Source organism: Glycine soja, chromosome 18 (assembly GCF_004193775.1).
Source record: "Glycine soja cultivar W05 chromosome 18, ASM419377v2, whole genome shotgun sequence".
NCBI classification, from domain to species: domain Eukaryota; kingdom Viridiplantae; phylum Streptophyta; class Magnoliopsida; order Fabales; family Fabaceae; genus Glycine; species Glycine soja.
In genome coordinates, this window is record NC_041019.1 from 9,245,532 (window position 1) to 9,263,151 (window position 17,620).

Here is a 17,620-nt window from a genome sequence, read left to right on the forward strand (position 1 = left end):
AAAGCACTTGAAAAAGAATAGAAAAGGAATATGGGAAACCATCTCTAAGCTATTTCTATTTTTTGTTTTTAAGTTTTAGATTTTGGATTAAGTACCAACTGGTTTGAAATTGTTTTAGAAAACAGTTTATAAAACAAAACGTGAGAAAAGAATCGAACAAGCCATAACTCTCAACTTAAAAAAATAATTTATCTGGACAAGGTGAACAAAAGGATACTTCAAATTTTTTTCAGAGAAGATTTAGTCATGGTTTGGAAAATTTAGAGCTCAGACCCACATGTGTTCAAACAAGCATGCATGCTGTTTACATAATTGACCTTGGAAGCAAAAATAAGCAAATGAGAGCTCTTTATTTGTGCCAATGTTTCTAAGTGAAATTCACTTGGGGACCAGAACATGGTCCCCCTTCGCATTACGACACTGTCCCCTGCTTAACCTTAGAGGGCCATATATTTGAATCATCAACTAATTTTACTGTGCAGTTAATAATAAAATGGATGTGACAGATTATTGACAGTTGTTTAACCACAATAAAGTGTGATCTCTATCAAAGTAAATTCAACAAGTCTCCTTTCTTTTCTTCCCATGAAGCTGGCAACATTCATAATTTACCTGCCCCTTATTTTGGATATGAAATGCCACTTTTAAGAGTTCTTCAGCATATTTTTTAAATTAGTCCAATAACATCATACCCTTTTTGAAATATGATATTCCTCAAGTTGGCCATTTCATCAGTCATTCAGACAAATAGCATAGCAACTTAATTAATTAGTCATAAAAGAACTACTACTCTTGCATATTTTTAATGATGAACCAACCTAAGAGACTCAAATATAGATGATGAGACAGGCACAAACATATGTCTGATTTTGTATATCATCATTCAGAACCATCCTCCTTTTTCTTATTGTATGAAGAAATCTAACATCACCACACGAAAACCCTCTTAATTGGAACTTTATCTGATGATGATACTAATTAGGAAACATACTTGATCTCAGAATTCAGAAGTTAAAATATGTACAAACCCAATGGAAGGGGAAAAAAACCCATCAGAGAAGAATAATATGGTTTCTCAAAAGAACCATTTTTTCCAATCTAGCACACTAGAGAAATCACATTATTCTATTGTAAAAGCTAATGCACTTCTCCTAAAGAGCTTTTTGATAAATCCAAGATTCCTCACTTTGCATCTTCAGTTGCTTGTAGAAGTTCCCAATGAAGGCCTCAGCTTTTGCAAAAAGCTCTTGCCCATTAACTCCTCCAAGCTCCTCTTCTGCTTCAAGCTCTTCATCCATGACTTCTTCATCAGCTTCTCCACCCCCTATGAAGAAAAGGGTAGGCATTGAAGGAGAATTCTGCACCTTGTCCACTTTGGTGACACAAACAACTCTCTCAGATGCAGACTTTTCAACATGTTCTGAGACATCACCAACAACAACAGTGGGGGTGGAATTGGAAACTTCTCTTTTCTCAGAAGTGGAATTGGTAACAGAAGCAGATTGCTTTTTATCTTCTAAAGGCCTAGCAAAACCTGAAATGAGGCCAGCTTCAGCAAAAAGTGCCATGATGAGGAAGTTTATGATGAAATACAAGTAGGTTGGTCTCAAAGAGGAAGGTAAAAAGGGTGTTACGAGAAGAAGAACAACTAGAACAAAGAGAACTAGAACTTGAGATTTCTTAAACTTGTTCATGGCTTTGGCAAATGAGAGAGAAAAAATAGCAACAATCAAGGAACAAAGAAGAGTGATGAGAAAGAACAAGATGAAGTAGAGGTAATTTGGAATTGGAAGTAGTAGGAATAAGTGTGGGGTTCCGAATGTGCATATATAGAGAGGACATGAAAGTGGGATGAGTGAGATAAATGAGGGAAAGAGAGAGACGGAAAAACCATGGAAGTTGTGTATTAGATGTATACTATAAAGTCAACAAAAAGTACTAATAAAATTGTGGATGCTGAAAATTCTAAGAAAATTCTCACACAGTGGAAATATCACTTTACAAAAAAAGTTAACAGCAATGTAAAGAAGGTGAAATACCCAATGATCTTGACATTTTCTGAGAGTGCAGGGTTCGTTCATGAGGTGTACTACGTGGATAACACAGTTACAAATTAGTAGCACTTCGTCAGTCATAGTCATGAATGAAGTCAATTTTATGTTCAAGTTCCAACTTGATTAACGTGTAGTGAGACAACTGCTACTTGCTAGATAGAAGTGGTTATTGTTAACTAAATTAATCATATAGGGTGTGTTTGTTTTAACGTTTGTCCATTTTCCAATGCAGTTCAATGTGACTAATTGGAAAAAAGGTTGGATTGGCGTTGAACGGAGTTTTAGACGGAAAAACAAACATAGCTATAGTGATATGGTTCAACCAGAAAGAAAAATCTTGTTATTTGGTGACTGGTAATGCTAGGTGGTCCTACACCATATAATTTAGATTAATCTATACATGACATGTAATGAAACATTGTTACTTTTTTCTTGTAAATTGAAAATTTGGAATACATGTTATGTAGAAATTAGTTAAAACCATAGACAGGTAGTGATCCTGGATTACTTTATAACAAGGCTAATTTTGAGGGAGAAAAAAATGGGTAAATACATACAAAAGACACTACTGTTTGAGTTAGTTATAATCCCAAAAAGTAACAAATGATAATAAATGCATACCTCATACAATGATATTGGGTTGTATTTGTAGAAGTACAGAATAGATAGAATTTCTTAATGTGAGACTTTGGTGAGTTAAAACAATAGGTGTATTTACACAAATAATAAGTTTGACTTTGAAGTTCACTGAAATTAAGCTAAAGATTATATTCATAAGCTTGTACACGAAGCTTTACTAAAACAAAACTAAAAACAAGTTATATAAATGATCACAAATTAAATTCAAAATTCAAACAAATTCTTTAAAATTTAAACACCAATTTTTAAATCATTGCAAGAAGAATATCTAAATCTTATCAGTGACAATATCAGATAAAACCAATCGTGCGTGGCAGATAAAAATTTTGAGGCTGACCAAGATCAATATCACCTTTTCTCCCTGCTTTGTAATGGCATAGGTTGTGATTAAGTCATTTGTGTGCATGACCACATCAGAAAGAGGTTATTAAGATTGAGAATTTGCCTTTGGCTCTAAAGTGTGACAAGATGACGTTAGAGCCACCTTGATAAATGAGGTTAGTAGGGACAAGAGAGGAGGATGCAAGATTGCAAGAGACAAATGAATTTGAATATATAATTGGCCAAACAAGGTCGGTAAAAAGCATATCCCGAAATTTATGCTAAATGTTCTTCTTAATATAATTTTTATTTTTTTTAACATTTTGGTTTTTTCTTGTTTGCTTTAAAAACATTTTTAATTATTAAGCGAGTATGAAATATGGTCCAAAAACAAAATTAGCATTTGACGTGTGAATAAATAGAAACAAGATGTTTTATTCTGTGTTTTTCATTTTACTATTTTCAATAAAATCAAAATATACAACTTTTTTACTTAATGTAGTATATTTTAATTTAATATATCTACCTAATTTTTCTATAGAGTTTAACAACAATGTAAGGACGTTGTAAAATAATTTTACATTATCATTCAATCACAAATCATTATTGTTATGATTTTTAAAATAATTTCTTAAAAGTCAACAAATTTATCATAAATTATAATTTGTGATTGAATGATAATGTAAAACTGCTTTACATTATTAGTGCATAGTCTTTTTTTTTTCCTATAATGTGTGTTAGAAAAATGTTTGGATGTGTTAGAAAAAAAATGTTGAAAAAGCATTTCTTACCATTATAGAGAGAATTTTATAACTCAATGATTTTATTTGATTTAATTACAATTGTTTTCTATAAAAGATACACGTCATCTCTTTAAAAAAAAATTGTCTTAGCAAACTTATTGTATAACTAGAAGAAATAACTTTCTAGTGCCGAGTTTAAGATTTAAACTTGAATGATTAAAAGTAAAAGGTCGTATTGTTCATTGTCTATTTTTTAAAAATTAAATTGTGGTAAGGGGTTAATTATGTTTTTATTTGAAACTAGGGATTGGGAGGGGGTATACACCAACAACCTTGATGACAAAGATACTACACACTAATGTAGGCCATTTACAAACATCTATTTTAATTACTAAGTTAACTCACGAATTTACACTAGCTAGTTAATTGAACTAGCAAAACTTTTTAGAAAACCTTTTTTAGATTAGGATGTTCTTTATTTTGGACCTGGTGAGAATCATTATAGCCTAAATAGCATTTCAAAGCCCCACTTGAATTAGTGGAGTGGTGGTCCCCCAAGGCTGAGGTTGTGTTCTCTGTTCACGGTCTGGAGGAGTATGAAACACGATATACACCACAAGAGCCTTATTTAAGTGGGAACCAACATGATGTTACTTACAATCCACATCAAATTCTTACTTGTTTCCATCATAAGAGGGAAGTAAAGATATTTATTATTAAAAAGTTAATTATAGTTTCAAAATACTCATTTATATACTATTCGACAGTGGTAAAAATAAGCTGTAATTTTAGACACTTTATCAACAATAAAAGGGGGAATAAGGGCTTAAAAAACAAGATAAAAAAATAGAGTAGGAGTGAGGGGGTCAAATTGGGAGTATATAAATCTAATCACTGTAAGACAAGTTTTCTTTGTTTTGGAGGTTTCAAAGAATAATTCTTGTACAGTATTTAATTGAATCTAAAACTCAAATTATTGGTTTACAACACGGAAGAAACCCATGTATATAACATTAGAAATTCAAGTTTGTGAATTCGTCTTTCACCTCAAAACTAATCTCACGGTTTATATGCTTGTAAAGATGTCTCTTCATAGACAAAAAAAATGACTTAATTGACAAGTTTAGCTACCCAAAGTAAACTAGGGCAGCATAAAACAAAAAAGTAAACGTATTTACATTTTGGTGAAAAATTATATTAACTAACATAATATTTAAACTAAAGTTTTGTTCTCCTTTTGCCATTTGGTTCATCCCCTCCCCCCAAATGTTGTTTGATCATTTGTTTTTTCTAATAATTATTTGGCTTGGAAATCTTTGAAATATATTTAAACTTCGTAATTGATCCTTAAAAATTTTTTACTTCTCGTTGGGTCACTAAAACATCAAAAGTTTTGTAAAAGATCTCTATCATTAGCCTTCATCCAACACGTGATAAATGTTTATTAGTTGGACATGTCAGTAATACATGTGTAAAGTCACATTAGAGATATCAATGACATAATATGTCACCTGATTTTTTCTATTTTTATATTTAATCTAAAAAAAATTGGCCGCAACCATTTTTCTTTTTTCCCCCTCCCTTCCTCCCCTCTTCTCTTTTTTCCCTGTTCTTTCTCCTTCTTTGACATCTAAACTAGCAAAAGGATCTTCTGGTACAATAGTATACAGACTTCTTCTGGTACAATAGTATACAGCGTGTGAAACCAGCGCTTTTATGAGCAAAAATAGTATATCTACAAAAGGATTTCCAGGTTAGCAGGAAAAGAAAGGATCTTCTGGTACAATAGTATACAGTCTAAACTAGCAAACTTTAATAAATTGCCATCTAAGCATGGCCAATGAAAAGAGCAATGATTCTTTTATCTTTTATTAATTATCATATTTCGTTAACCGTTGTTTTTTCACCTCAAAACTTTGATGGATTACACGTAGTTCACCCCTATTAAGGTCAATAAAAGTCATGCATCCATGGGATTAGTATGAGTTGCACTATATCGACAACTAACGGATATATTAAAAAAAATACCTTACTACTTTGGTGTGATAATCTAATTATTATGCATTATATACAATTTAATTATGAAATGTTCTGTGAATTATTCAGTCTCATCAGTCAATTAAATTTAAGTTTTTTATTTTACAATTCAAACCTACAATTTTTATAACAAATCTTATTTTTTATTTTGATTTTTAATTTAATATTTTACTAAAAGGTCACTTTATTTTTAATCTTCCTAATTTAATCCCTAATGTTTCACTCTCATGATAGGCTCTTCCAATCTCAATGCATCCTTTTTTTCATCTCCACATAATAGATGCATCAGATTTATGGGTCTTCTCCTCATTTAGTGTTCAACTTTTCAATTTAGACATGAGACTTTACCTTACATTTGTACTCCAGTACTTTTCCACACTTAGGTTTCCCGAATCAAAGTAGTTTCCTCGATCCTTTTCACATTTGCTGTTGTTTAGCTTCCTGCCTCAGATTTTCTCTCTTGGACTTGCTATTTTGTTTTGCTTGAACACTCCTGAATTGAACGATGCAACTTCACAGTCATTTTTTTTTTTAAATTTTGGCGCTCTTAAATAGAAAGGAAAGAGCAAGTATCAGTTATGAAACCTGGTGTTTGGTTAATAAGCTTATCAGTCGAATGGAGAATATGAGAATATATTCCCTCAGCTTGAATATTAAGACTATAATATAGCAAATTAACGAAATATATTTGGCAGATACGAGCTAAATAATCTCTTAAAGGATTGGTTGTTCTACACGTGTATTCTCTACTTTCTTTTTTAATTTGTTTTTGTTTATTTATAGTTTGCAGAGCATAGAGTGTTTTCGGATTTTTGGCCGTATATACGTGCTTAAATGATATTCTCCCCAAGAGATTAATTGGATTTTTGTGTTTTCGAAGGAAAGGGCAGCATTGAGATTGGAAGAGCCTGTCGTGAGAGTGAGAGTGGAGCACTTAATTAGGAAAATTAAGAATAAAGTAGTCTTTTAATGAAACATAAAATTTGTGATAAGATTTTCAGGTTTAAATTAAAAAAAAAACAAATTTGATTAACTAACGTGACTATATAATTCTCATGATATTTCATAATATACCGACAAAGTATCAGCCAAAAAGAAAAGGTTGAAAAATGCATTCTCTCACCCTACTATATAATCATTTTCTCGTGTATTCAGAATCAATTTTAAATGAGATGGATAAGGATTGCAGACTTGATCATAACAAATTAACATAAAGTAGTTTCAAACATGATCAAATGTAACTTGGACTAAAATATAACTGAGTTGTGTAAGATCTACACACATTCAATATAGAAATGGCCATCACATTCACATATCAATGAAGTTTACTACAATTAATTGATGATTACATTTTTAAAATAGATTCTTAATAATTAATATATGTGAAGTAATTCTATTAAAGGAGACAAAATTAACTGTAATGATATTTACGTTGTACAAATCTTTAATCATTAATTAGTTCAAAGAATAAAAGAAAGGAAATATTATTCATCGAACAATAGAATGTAACACGAGAGTCAAAATATATACATTATTTTAATATACCAAAAAAAATATTATGCGTATTAATATATTATATATATATATATATATATATTATTTTTCCCGCAAATACATATTATTTTTAATTGCACTATTCCTAATCCTCATCATATTGACAATAATTCACATAATATACTTATACTTTGTAATAACTCACATAATTTTGAACTTCTTAACCATTTACATCAAAACTGGTATGAAATGTTGGTTGTCTTCCCTTTCCAAATTCCGAGATACTCCTACAATGATTCTTCTTTCTGGCACGGTGAGAACTGATGACAAAGATGGTTGTATTACAAAAGTATTCAATGCTCAAATGAGAAAGAATTTTAGCTGTTGTTTTTGTCGAAAAGGTGCCATTTTTTCATAAATTACAAAAATGGATAAATTAATGAAGAAATCATGTTTCAAAATGTGATTTCACTTTTAAAAAAAAATATATCACAACTAAAAATGGTCACAAATTACTTTTGTAACGACCTCAAAATGAACATTTGTCTGCTACTTATGTTGCAAAGCAATTTATGATAGTTTTAGAAGTAATTCATGACAGTTAAAAGGCATCATACATTACTACAAAAATAATAATTTACGACACACCTTCTACACCGGTGTTCAGAACTCGTTGTAGTTGCTTAAGCGGTGACATTTTTGTAATTACGATGTTCTTCAACAACGACGGTGGTAGAAAAGACCATCTTTGAACACTATTTTTCCCTTTTTCCACCATGATTTTTGAAAGCATCGTCTTAGAGTTGATCATGATTTACTCATGTGAAATCAGCTGGTGCCCTTAGTCACTACTAGACAACGTATATGCGCATGACATTCGACCCTCGTTGAGGTCACGGTCTCTGCCGTAGCTAGCTATCTTCCACGTCGTGTCGCCCCATCGTCGAACATCTTCGACCGCCGTTCACTTACCGTCGTCATTGTCGCAGCTAGGTCAATATCTCATTTCCCCTATTTCATTGTTACATTACAAAACCTTCAAGGCTTGCTGATATTGAACAAAGAAGCATCACTTTCAAGCACTTTTGAGGATGTTAAAAATCCTCCCTTAAATGACAAAAACTTTTGTTATGCTCTAATATTTTATGGTTGTTTGAAGTTGGGTCAAATTCTCTCTAGAATTTTGGATTCTTCGAAATTTTGTTATAAACCTTTTTCATGGTTCTTAAAATCTATAGGAAGCAAGTAGATGGGGAGAGTCAACCATTGTTGCAACAGCAAGAGGTAGTTCGATTGCAAGATATTTACATGCAAAGCAGAGCTGAAGCACTTCAGAATGTTGAGTCCACTATTCATTAGCTTAGCAACATTTTCAATCAACTAGCAACACTAGTTTCCCAACAACAAGAGATTGCCATCAGGTTTTTATATGTCTCACTTGTGCGCTATATATATATATATATATATATATATATATATATATATATATATATATATATATATACACACACACACACACACACACATTATTATTGTTCATTGTTTCTGTATTCCAATATGATATTCAATGTATGTTACAATGTGATTAAGCCTTATTTGCTTTGCCCGTAATTCTATTATCAATTGAACCTCTGCCGGTTTCATTGAAACTGAAACGAATTTTGACCCTGACTTCAATGACCTTGTAATATGTCTAGTAAACTGTATGTTCAGTTTTTGGTGGTCTGTGGAAGATGATTGGGTTGTTTACTGCATTGTATAATGTCATGCCTTCCTGTTTGAATTGCTTGTTTTGTTGCTTACTAAGCAGATAAATAGCTTGAACAAGAAATTAGCTCCTATAAAGTAGTAAGCGAACTTTGGATGGCAAAGCGTATGTTTATTAGGTTACTTGTCTGTTGGAGATGATTAGGTTGTTTTACTTCACCTTGACTATAAGGCTATGGATGATGTGTTGTTTAAGTTGCTTGCTTTACTGCTTATTGAGTGGAGAAATGACTTGCATAAGAATTTGGCCACCTTTATAATACTGTATGAAGTTTAGAGACTAAAGCATAATTGGATGAGTTTTAATAATAAAAAAAAACCAACCTCAGGTAAATGAGGAGGGTTGTATTAGGCTTTTGGCAGTCAACATAAAACTTTTCAATACATATAACTAACATGAATCACTCATGAATCTTTTTGTAAATTTGGTCTTTAACCTAATGATGTCATGTGATTCATGTAGCCGATCTCACCTAGTAGAATTAGGTTTGCGTTGTTATTTGTTTGTTGATGAAAAACAAATTATGTCACGATAATTTTATGAACGAGTTTGTACTTGAAAGGTTTTGAACCTTTGACGTGTTCCTTATGAATGGTCATTGACATGCTTGTTGGTCTCTAAGGTGCATTATATAATTAGACTATTAGAGGATTTAAATCACATGGCTTTCCTGTATTGCTTTAATTATTTCATTTATCCTATTTGTTCCTTTGGATATGTGCTGATGTTGCCATAGAAATATTTTGTTGTGCCTTTAACCCATGCTATAAGAGGAGGGGTAAAAGGAAAGGAGATGAGTTAGGAACAAATGGGCTAAGCATGGGAATGCAAAGACAGAAGTTGTGATATGCATAACAGAATGTCCACATGGCAAGAGGACATTGGACTGGAATATTCTGCCATGATGGGAAAGATAATGGAGGATATGTTTATAGGATAGGGGCATAGTAGCAAAGGGTCATAACAGAATTTGGTTAGGCATTTTCCCAGGGGACAGAGATTGCTTCTTGCAGTTGTGGTTGTTATTTTCCTATTTTGCATTGTTATTCCTGTTTTCTCTTTTTTTTTTCCTTTTTCTGGGATTTAGTTATACTCATGTGTTGTAAAGGAGTTGATCTCCTAGAAGTTGACCTATTTCCTTTAATATGCTACCAATTTCTATTACATTCCCTCATTTTTCCAATGTACAGTTAAAACATTGAGACATGTTTGGTTTCTTTTTTTTTAGGGGGGGGGGGGGGGGTAGGAGGCTAATTGGCAATGAAAGTTTGTGCTCTTTCCTTTTCCCTTGTTGTTTATGACCTTTTTAAATAATTGTTTCTTATGTTTTGGGATATCTTGGAAACTATGTATACAATAGAAGTAGGACATTGTACACTAATTAGTGTTTTTCCTTATTTAATCTTAAATGAGGACTGGTTTCATGGATATGAACTGGTGGAAGAGGTAGTGAAAACTTGGTTTTTTAATGCGTGTCAGTCAATGCTGGGATTTATCTTGGCTACATTATTCAACGTTTGAATTTTTTTTTTATCAGTTTCTGAATATATGTGATTTTTTTATTCCAGTCATAGGTTCCACTTTGCAACATTTTGCCTCAAGTTCAATTGGATGCTATTGTCTGGGGTATTGGAACAACTATAGGGGAGCTTCCTCCTGACTTTATCTCCAGGGAAGGTACATTTTATCACTGTCGTTCCCTTACTCTAACAAATTCACTGTTAAGTTGATATAAAGATATAGTCTAATTTTAATCCTAAACTATTCAGAGAATTGCTTACCATGGGATATCATTCTATGTAGTATATACTATTTGCACCTAGCTTGTGGTTTTACCTGATTCATGAATAAGATGGTGTGAAGCTCCGTAACTTCTGTTATTTGCTTACTCCTCTATAGGTGGAGAAAAAAGAAAAAACTAGCACAATTCCCAACAGATAAAAAACTGATTTTGACTATTATTTATTAAATTTTATTGATATATTTCTAAAGCAGAAGGTCAATCCTCTATTGGTGGAAAACAATAAGAAAATTTCTGCACAGTTTCCAATACATACAAAATTGATTCTGAGTATTTTTTATTAAATATTGTTGATATTTTTCTAAAGCAAAAGGTCAATCCCTGCATCTAAACTTTCTTTTTCATCATGGTTATCTGCATAGTGCAGAAGTATAATTACTAATTAGGATAAGGGCCAACTTCGAAGATTATGTGTTAACTTCCAAGTCTTAAGGCGATCTATTAGCCTTCATATCTAAATGTGTAATTGGGATAAGTCATGCTCTTACAAGAAACAATAATCTATGATCTGATTATTGGAATTTGTAATGCTGAAGTTTAGGGGGAGCTCTTTTACAAGCCCTTCGAACCAGTTTTTTTGTAAACACAACTCTCGCAAAAAGATTTTCTTAAAAGGGCTAAATATGAAATTGTCTAATCTGTTGTTATCTAAAATATTTTTAGAAAGATTTTCTTAAAAAGTTTAAATATGAAGGGGGAGGATGTCATTTCAGAACTGAACAGTTTGGTTGATAGCATCTAGGGTTTTCTTAAAAAGCACCTTATCAGGGTTTTCAATCCTAACCTATTCTCCATTCTTAATGGGCTCTCCTTATATATGGTAAACATGAGCATATTAGATTGCAAAAATTATACAAATATAAGCCAGATAAAATACAACCACAATTTTCAGTTAAACACACCCATGTTTGATCCATGAGAAGATTACTAGGATTTTTACCAAAAATGAAGATTACAGGGATTTGTACCAACTTTTTAATGGAACATGTTAAAATAAATTTATTGTGAGTTCCAACGGCAACAAATAACTTCAGTTGTTGTTATCTTCATTGATAAATATCCACAATTTGGCTCAAAAAGAAGTTATTTTTTGTATAACGAACACTGGTAGCAGATTTTGTTGTAGACAACAGCGAATCCGTTTCACTAATCAACTTCCTATTGCTTTGATGCGTACAAATTACATAAGGAAATACAACAGAATTCTTTTCAACAAATGTGAATAAATGCAAACTGATTCCCATGTGCTTGAAACTGTCCATAATTGCTCCCAACTAATACTGAGATCGCAGAAGTTCATCCTGTATTTCTTATTCTCTCAATATCCTTTATCAAATTGTTTGTGCTTGAGACAGTATCTTGTGATGAACATCTATGCTTACAAAGTTCACTTGGGTCCTTACAGTCCTTTAGCATATCAGAAAATGTTTCGGCTTTTCGCATTATAGATTTTCTTCGTGCATAGGCATCTTCTTTGACTTCACCATAAGTATTTGGCAAGTTCGGAGAATAGGGAACAGAACACAACAACTTGCAAAGTTTTGGAGCCATTTCAGTCATACCTTGTTTCTTTAAATTAGCTTTCATTCTCTGGAAAGTGAGATACTGAGGAACTATACCCCTCTGTATCATGTCCTTAGGGAACATAAGTTCAATAAGGCCCATTATTAATGTCGTTGCTTCCACTTTTATGTTTATTTTTCAATCAAATACAATCCAACTTGAGTTACTAAAAATGTCTTTGAATATATTAGAATGTTTTATTTGGTTGTAGATAGTAGGTTGAGACAAAAAGTTACGAAGTAAATTCTTGTTTGACAAGCGTTGGAATTGACTGTAGACTATTGTCTTTGGTTTGCCAATGCTCTGATCCCACTTGTACCTGTTGTTGTTAACCGTATTTCTCAGGTATGTATTTGTTTGACTCACACAAATGATAATTACATGATTATTTACCTATGAATTTTGTGTTATATAAGCAATTATGTGCGTTGTGAGTGAACCTTAGTTTCCCGTTTGAGATTCTATACGATGATTAATACGGAAAAGTTTGCGTTAATCGCTGTATGGAATCTTGAATTATCTGTTTGGACAGTTTGAGCAGACTCATGTTGTATAGTAGATTAATACGTATATGTTAATTGTCTTTTCTTAAATTTGTTAAAATTTCGGTATACTTCATTTCACTTTGTTCTCCAAGTGCATAGTTGAATGTAGTGGACGAAGACTTGTCACCGCTTTCATCTCGTGTACTTGGGGACTTAGGCGAAATGCTGTTGAAATTTCAACAAATTTATAAAAAGACAATTAACATGTAGTATTCAATCTACTATACAAAATTGTCTTCTTGAATGGGATAGGGTTACACCTTTAATGAAAAAAGTGAGGTTTACATGCATGTTACATAACTTGATAAAGTCTTATAGTAAAGGAAAAACATGGATCGAAGTTGGATGCAAGCATTGTGGTCCATTTTCTGTGTCCTGCCATATACACTTTCACAGTCTTCAAAATTCATGTGGTTCAATTTTTTTTTTAATCAAATGCATGCCAGTGGTCCACCTTTTTTTTTTTAATAAAAACACTACAACTTGAACATATAATAATGTAAAATAGAATGAATTAATTATGTTAATTATATGATGTTGAAATGGAAAATGGTGCAGAGCTACTATGGTGTGCATGGAGGAGCAACAGCACAATACCCAGTTTATGGAAGTGGACCTGCTTTAGCTGCAGGAGGGATGATGAGCGATGGTGTAGTGTTCTACCTATATCTGTAGTATGGAGGAGAAGGTAGTGGTGGCGGCAGTACTACCAGACATGGTTATGGTGTGAACTACCCTCCTCAGGCTTATCTTTTTCAGTATTCTCCCATTGCTTCCACGGCTGGCTATGCCCGCCAGTACTAAGGTACACCTATTATGTCTCTTGCTCCTTCCCCTGCCTTGCAATCAGGTTGGTTTCTTTCTTTCTTTCCTTTCCTATTCCCTGCCTTCCCTACTTTGTAGTAGCATTATTTTGTTTCTTCATTTGTAATTTTCTTAATTTTCTTTTGGGGTTTCAAGGTGGAGCAAAGGTATAGGCAGTACCACAACTAGATGAAGATAATGATATCCTCATTTGAGCAAGATGCATTTCTCCAAGTGGAGTCTAAACAAATGTAAACCCTTCAAATTTATTGAGTTCAATAAAATGTGGATACAAAAATAGTGTTGAATCTTCTAACTGGATACTGTAGGAGTGATTGATTATTACACACCTATTGTGCTATTTTTATATCATGTAGGGCGATGACAAGGACTGTTTCAAATTCAAAATAGGTTATAATTAGGTGAGAGATGTCATCATTTAATGATTAAACTAGTTACTTGGAAGTTGACTAGGATCTTTGTTATACATTGTGAATGCTATTTTATGAACAATGTTTATATTGTTTGTTGCTATGTGTGAACCAAGTGATCTAGGATGCCAGAGGGTCTTAACAATTTATAGTTACTTGGATTAAAATACTATTTTTTTTTGTAAATTAATCTTATATTTTATGTTCTTTTAGTAATTTTGTATTTCCACCATTGAAAATGGGGTTGTAGAATGCTCTTTTAGGTTTTAGTTAATTTAATATTATATAATTATGCTTATTGTTAATTATTAATCTAATTAAGTTACTTTTTAAATATTTATTCATAATCATTATTTATCATTATGTTGCTTAATTATATAATATTAAATTAACTAAAATCATAATATATAGTAAAAAAATTATATGTACTTATCATAATTACTTGACAATAATAATTTTTAAATTTTCAACTTATATTATGTTTTTAGTTAATTTAATATTATATAATTATGATTATTGTTAATTATTATTCTAATTAACTTACATTTTAATTACTTATTGATAATTATCTTTATTGATAATCATTATGTTGCTTAATTATATAATATTAAATTAATTAAAACCATAATATATAGTAAAAAAAAAAGTAAATGTACTTATCATAATTACTTGACAATAATAATTTTTAGATTTTCAGCTTATACATAGATTTTAGTTAATTTAATATTATATAATTATGTTTATTGTTAATTATTAATCTAATTAAGCAACATTTTAAATACTTATTGATAATTATCTTTATTTGGCCATCATTATTTATAAATAAAAATTTATATTTAAATAAATTAATAATTTCATTTCTACGTTAGTGCTTACGTCAATATCGACATAGGAATATACTCTTTTCAAGATGGTGCTTACGCCAACATCGTCTTTGAGAGCGCGTATTGCTACGTTGGTCTTGGTGTAACCGTCGTCGTAGAGAGACGTGATTTCTAAGTCGATGCTTATGCAAGCACCGATGTAAAAAATACTATTTTCTATGTCGTTATTGGTATAAGCAACGACTTAGAAATCATCACGTCTTTCTAAGACTCTTCTTTTATGATCGTCGTTAAAAGATTCACCCTCTACAACGTCGTTAGTTTCAAAGACAGGTGTCCACCATCTTTGAAAGTTTTTTTCCACTGATGTAAAAAGTAATTTTTTTTAGTAGTAATAATTTTTAAAAAATAAAAAATTGAAAAATAAAAATCATCTTTTTGAAACACTATTTTTGGTATTAAAATCACGTTTGAAGCACGATTTATCAATTTGTATTATTTTTGCTAAATCCACTCATTTTAATAATTTATGAATAAAATTACACCATTTTGATAGAAAAGCCAATTTTAGCATAATAACAATAATGGTCAAAAGGACGTAGCCAACAAAGTTCAGAACGTTCTATCTGTAGGAATAATATATGAGATGAGTTGAAATGGAACATGCATGTCACGAGGCTTTTTTTTATATAAAAAAAATATTCACTAGTTTAGTATCATTATGTTATGTAATTACTCCTAGTGGAGATGTAAACCTGTTTTGGGTGAAGCCAATTCACCTTACAATTGAGTTCTTTATTTCTAATTTGGACGCATTTAAGCTTTGTACTTGTGTTATACTTATATAAAAAATAAGAAATCATATTTGAAACGTGAAAGCTATAACTATTAATTTCTTAAAATTAATTTGGAAACATAAAAAATTACATTCCAAATGTACAACCAAACACATTAGAAGATAAATGAGTCTAGCTTAATTGATTGAATAGAGTATATCAATTGTTCTAAACTCTCTTAATACTTATCTTTAATTTCTAAAGATAAAAAAAAAAAAAACACTAGAATGAGTTATCGGAATTAGGCTTGTTTCATCCGTGCAGAAAAACATTCAAGAAAAAATAGATGTCAATGAGGGAATTACTTCCTACGTCCCCTTTTTGCTTCTTGCACCCCACATTTATAATTAAAGGACAAAATTACCCTTCTTTCACAACCTTAGCTGTCAACCTCCAACACCCCCGTGCCGCACGCAAATACCACCACCACACACCATACCACCCGAACCCAAACTCAACAACCATCACGCTCACCTCCACCCAAACTCAACAACCAATGCAAATGAAAAATAAAATAATTTGGAGTGCATGAAGCAAAAAATGGTATGCAAGAAGCAATTGACTACATATATATACTTCAACGACTCAACTGAAACCTAGCTAGATGTCTTCTATACTCTTTTTTTCTTGTCCATTCTAAGGTTGTTGCTTCCTGCACCTCTTTCAAGCTTTTGAAACATCGATTCCAACATGTAAAATTACATTCTAGAAGAGGTTTTTATCGAATATAAAAATCTACATTCCAAAAAAGACCTTTTCAAAATATAATTTTACATTCTAAAATAGGTACAAGAAGCAAATAGAAGGTGCAGGAAGAACACGTCTCATTCTAGGTGTCATTATTAAAGATGCAACCTCACCAAATTCACTACTAAGCACTTTGGCCTAAATCTAAATTGAAAAACGTAAGCCTCATTGACTTTGGCTTTTTTGTTGTCTCTTTCCATGCTGTCCCTGTACTGTCCCATGAAAATAACACTGCATGACAGCTATATTAATATTTAATGATAACATTTAATTTTAAAAATAATCAAAACTGTATAATTTTAAAGGGACAACACAAGGACAACACAAAGAGGGTCAGCAGAGAAGCCAGATCCCTAAATAGGTCTTCCACCAGGGGAAAGTAACACGGGTAATACACACCAAGACCTCCATTTCTCCTTCTCCTGGTTATGGTCTTCCAATTCACCAAATGGACCTTCCTCTCTATATCACCACTCCAGATAAACTACCTCCGCATCATGTCTAAAGATCGAATTACAGACTTCTTGAGGTAACCATTACATGTGCATGGTGTACGTAGGAATGGGTGCTTACTTAATCAAGTAGCAAGAGTGCTACTTGATTAAGTAAGCACCCATTCTTACTCGATTCTTTAGACATGGTGTACGTAGGAATGAGTGTCCTCAATTCCTACTCGACATCATGTCTAAAGAATCACTCTTCCTACTCAATTAAGTAAGTGCATTTATCAAGCAACCAAACGCCTTTGAATTTTCTCCACCAAGAAATCAAATAAGGATAATGTCACTCGACCATGCACCATTTGGAACCCTAGGTATCTACCAAGGTTATTGGTATAAGAAATATTAGAGACATTAGCAATCTTGTTCCTCCTCCTACGAGTGACACCTCTTGAAGCAAAGAAGATAAACTTCTTTAGGCTCACTTTAAGGCCAGATTATTGTTAGCCATAATACAAAACTTGGAGGGTTTAGCCCTGGTGAAAAGAAGAACATTGTTCGCAAAGAACAAGT

At 32.0% G+C, this 17,620-nt stretch overlaps 1 protein-coding gene across 1 annotated transcript; it reads right to left on the reverse strand.

The window, feature by feature from the left end:
• Positions 1–834: 834 nt before the first annotated feature.
• Positions 835–2,532, reverse strand: LOC114395373. Its single transcript, XM_028357134.1, has one exon. It carries the CDS (start codon positions 1,692–1,694, stop codon positions 1,152–1,154), a length of 543 nt encoding a protein of 180 aa, XP_028212935.1. The 5' UTR covers positions 1,695–2,532; the 3' UTR covers positions 835–1,151.
• Positions 2,533–17,620: the final 15,088 nt, after the last annotated feature.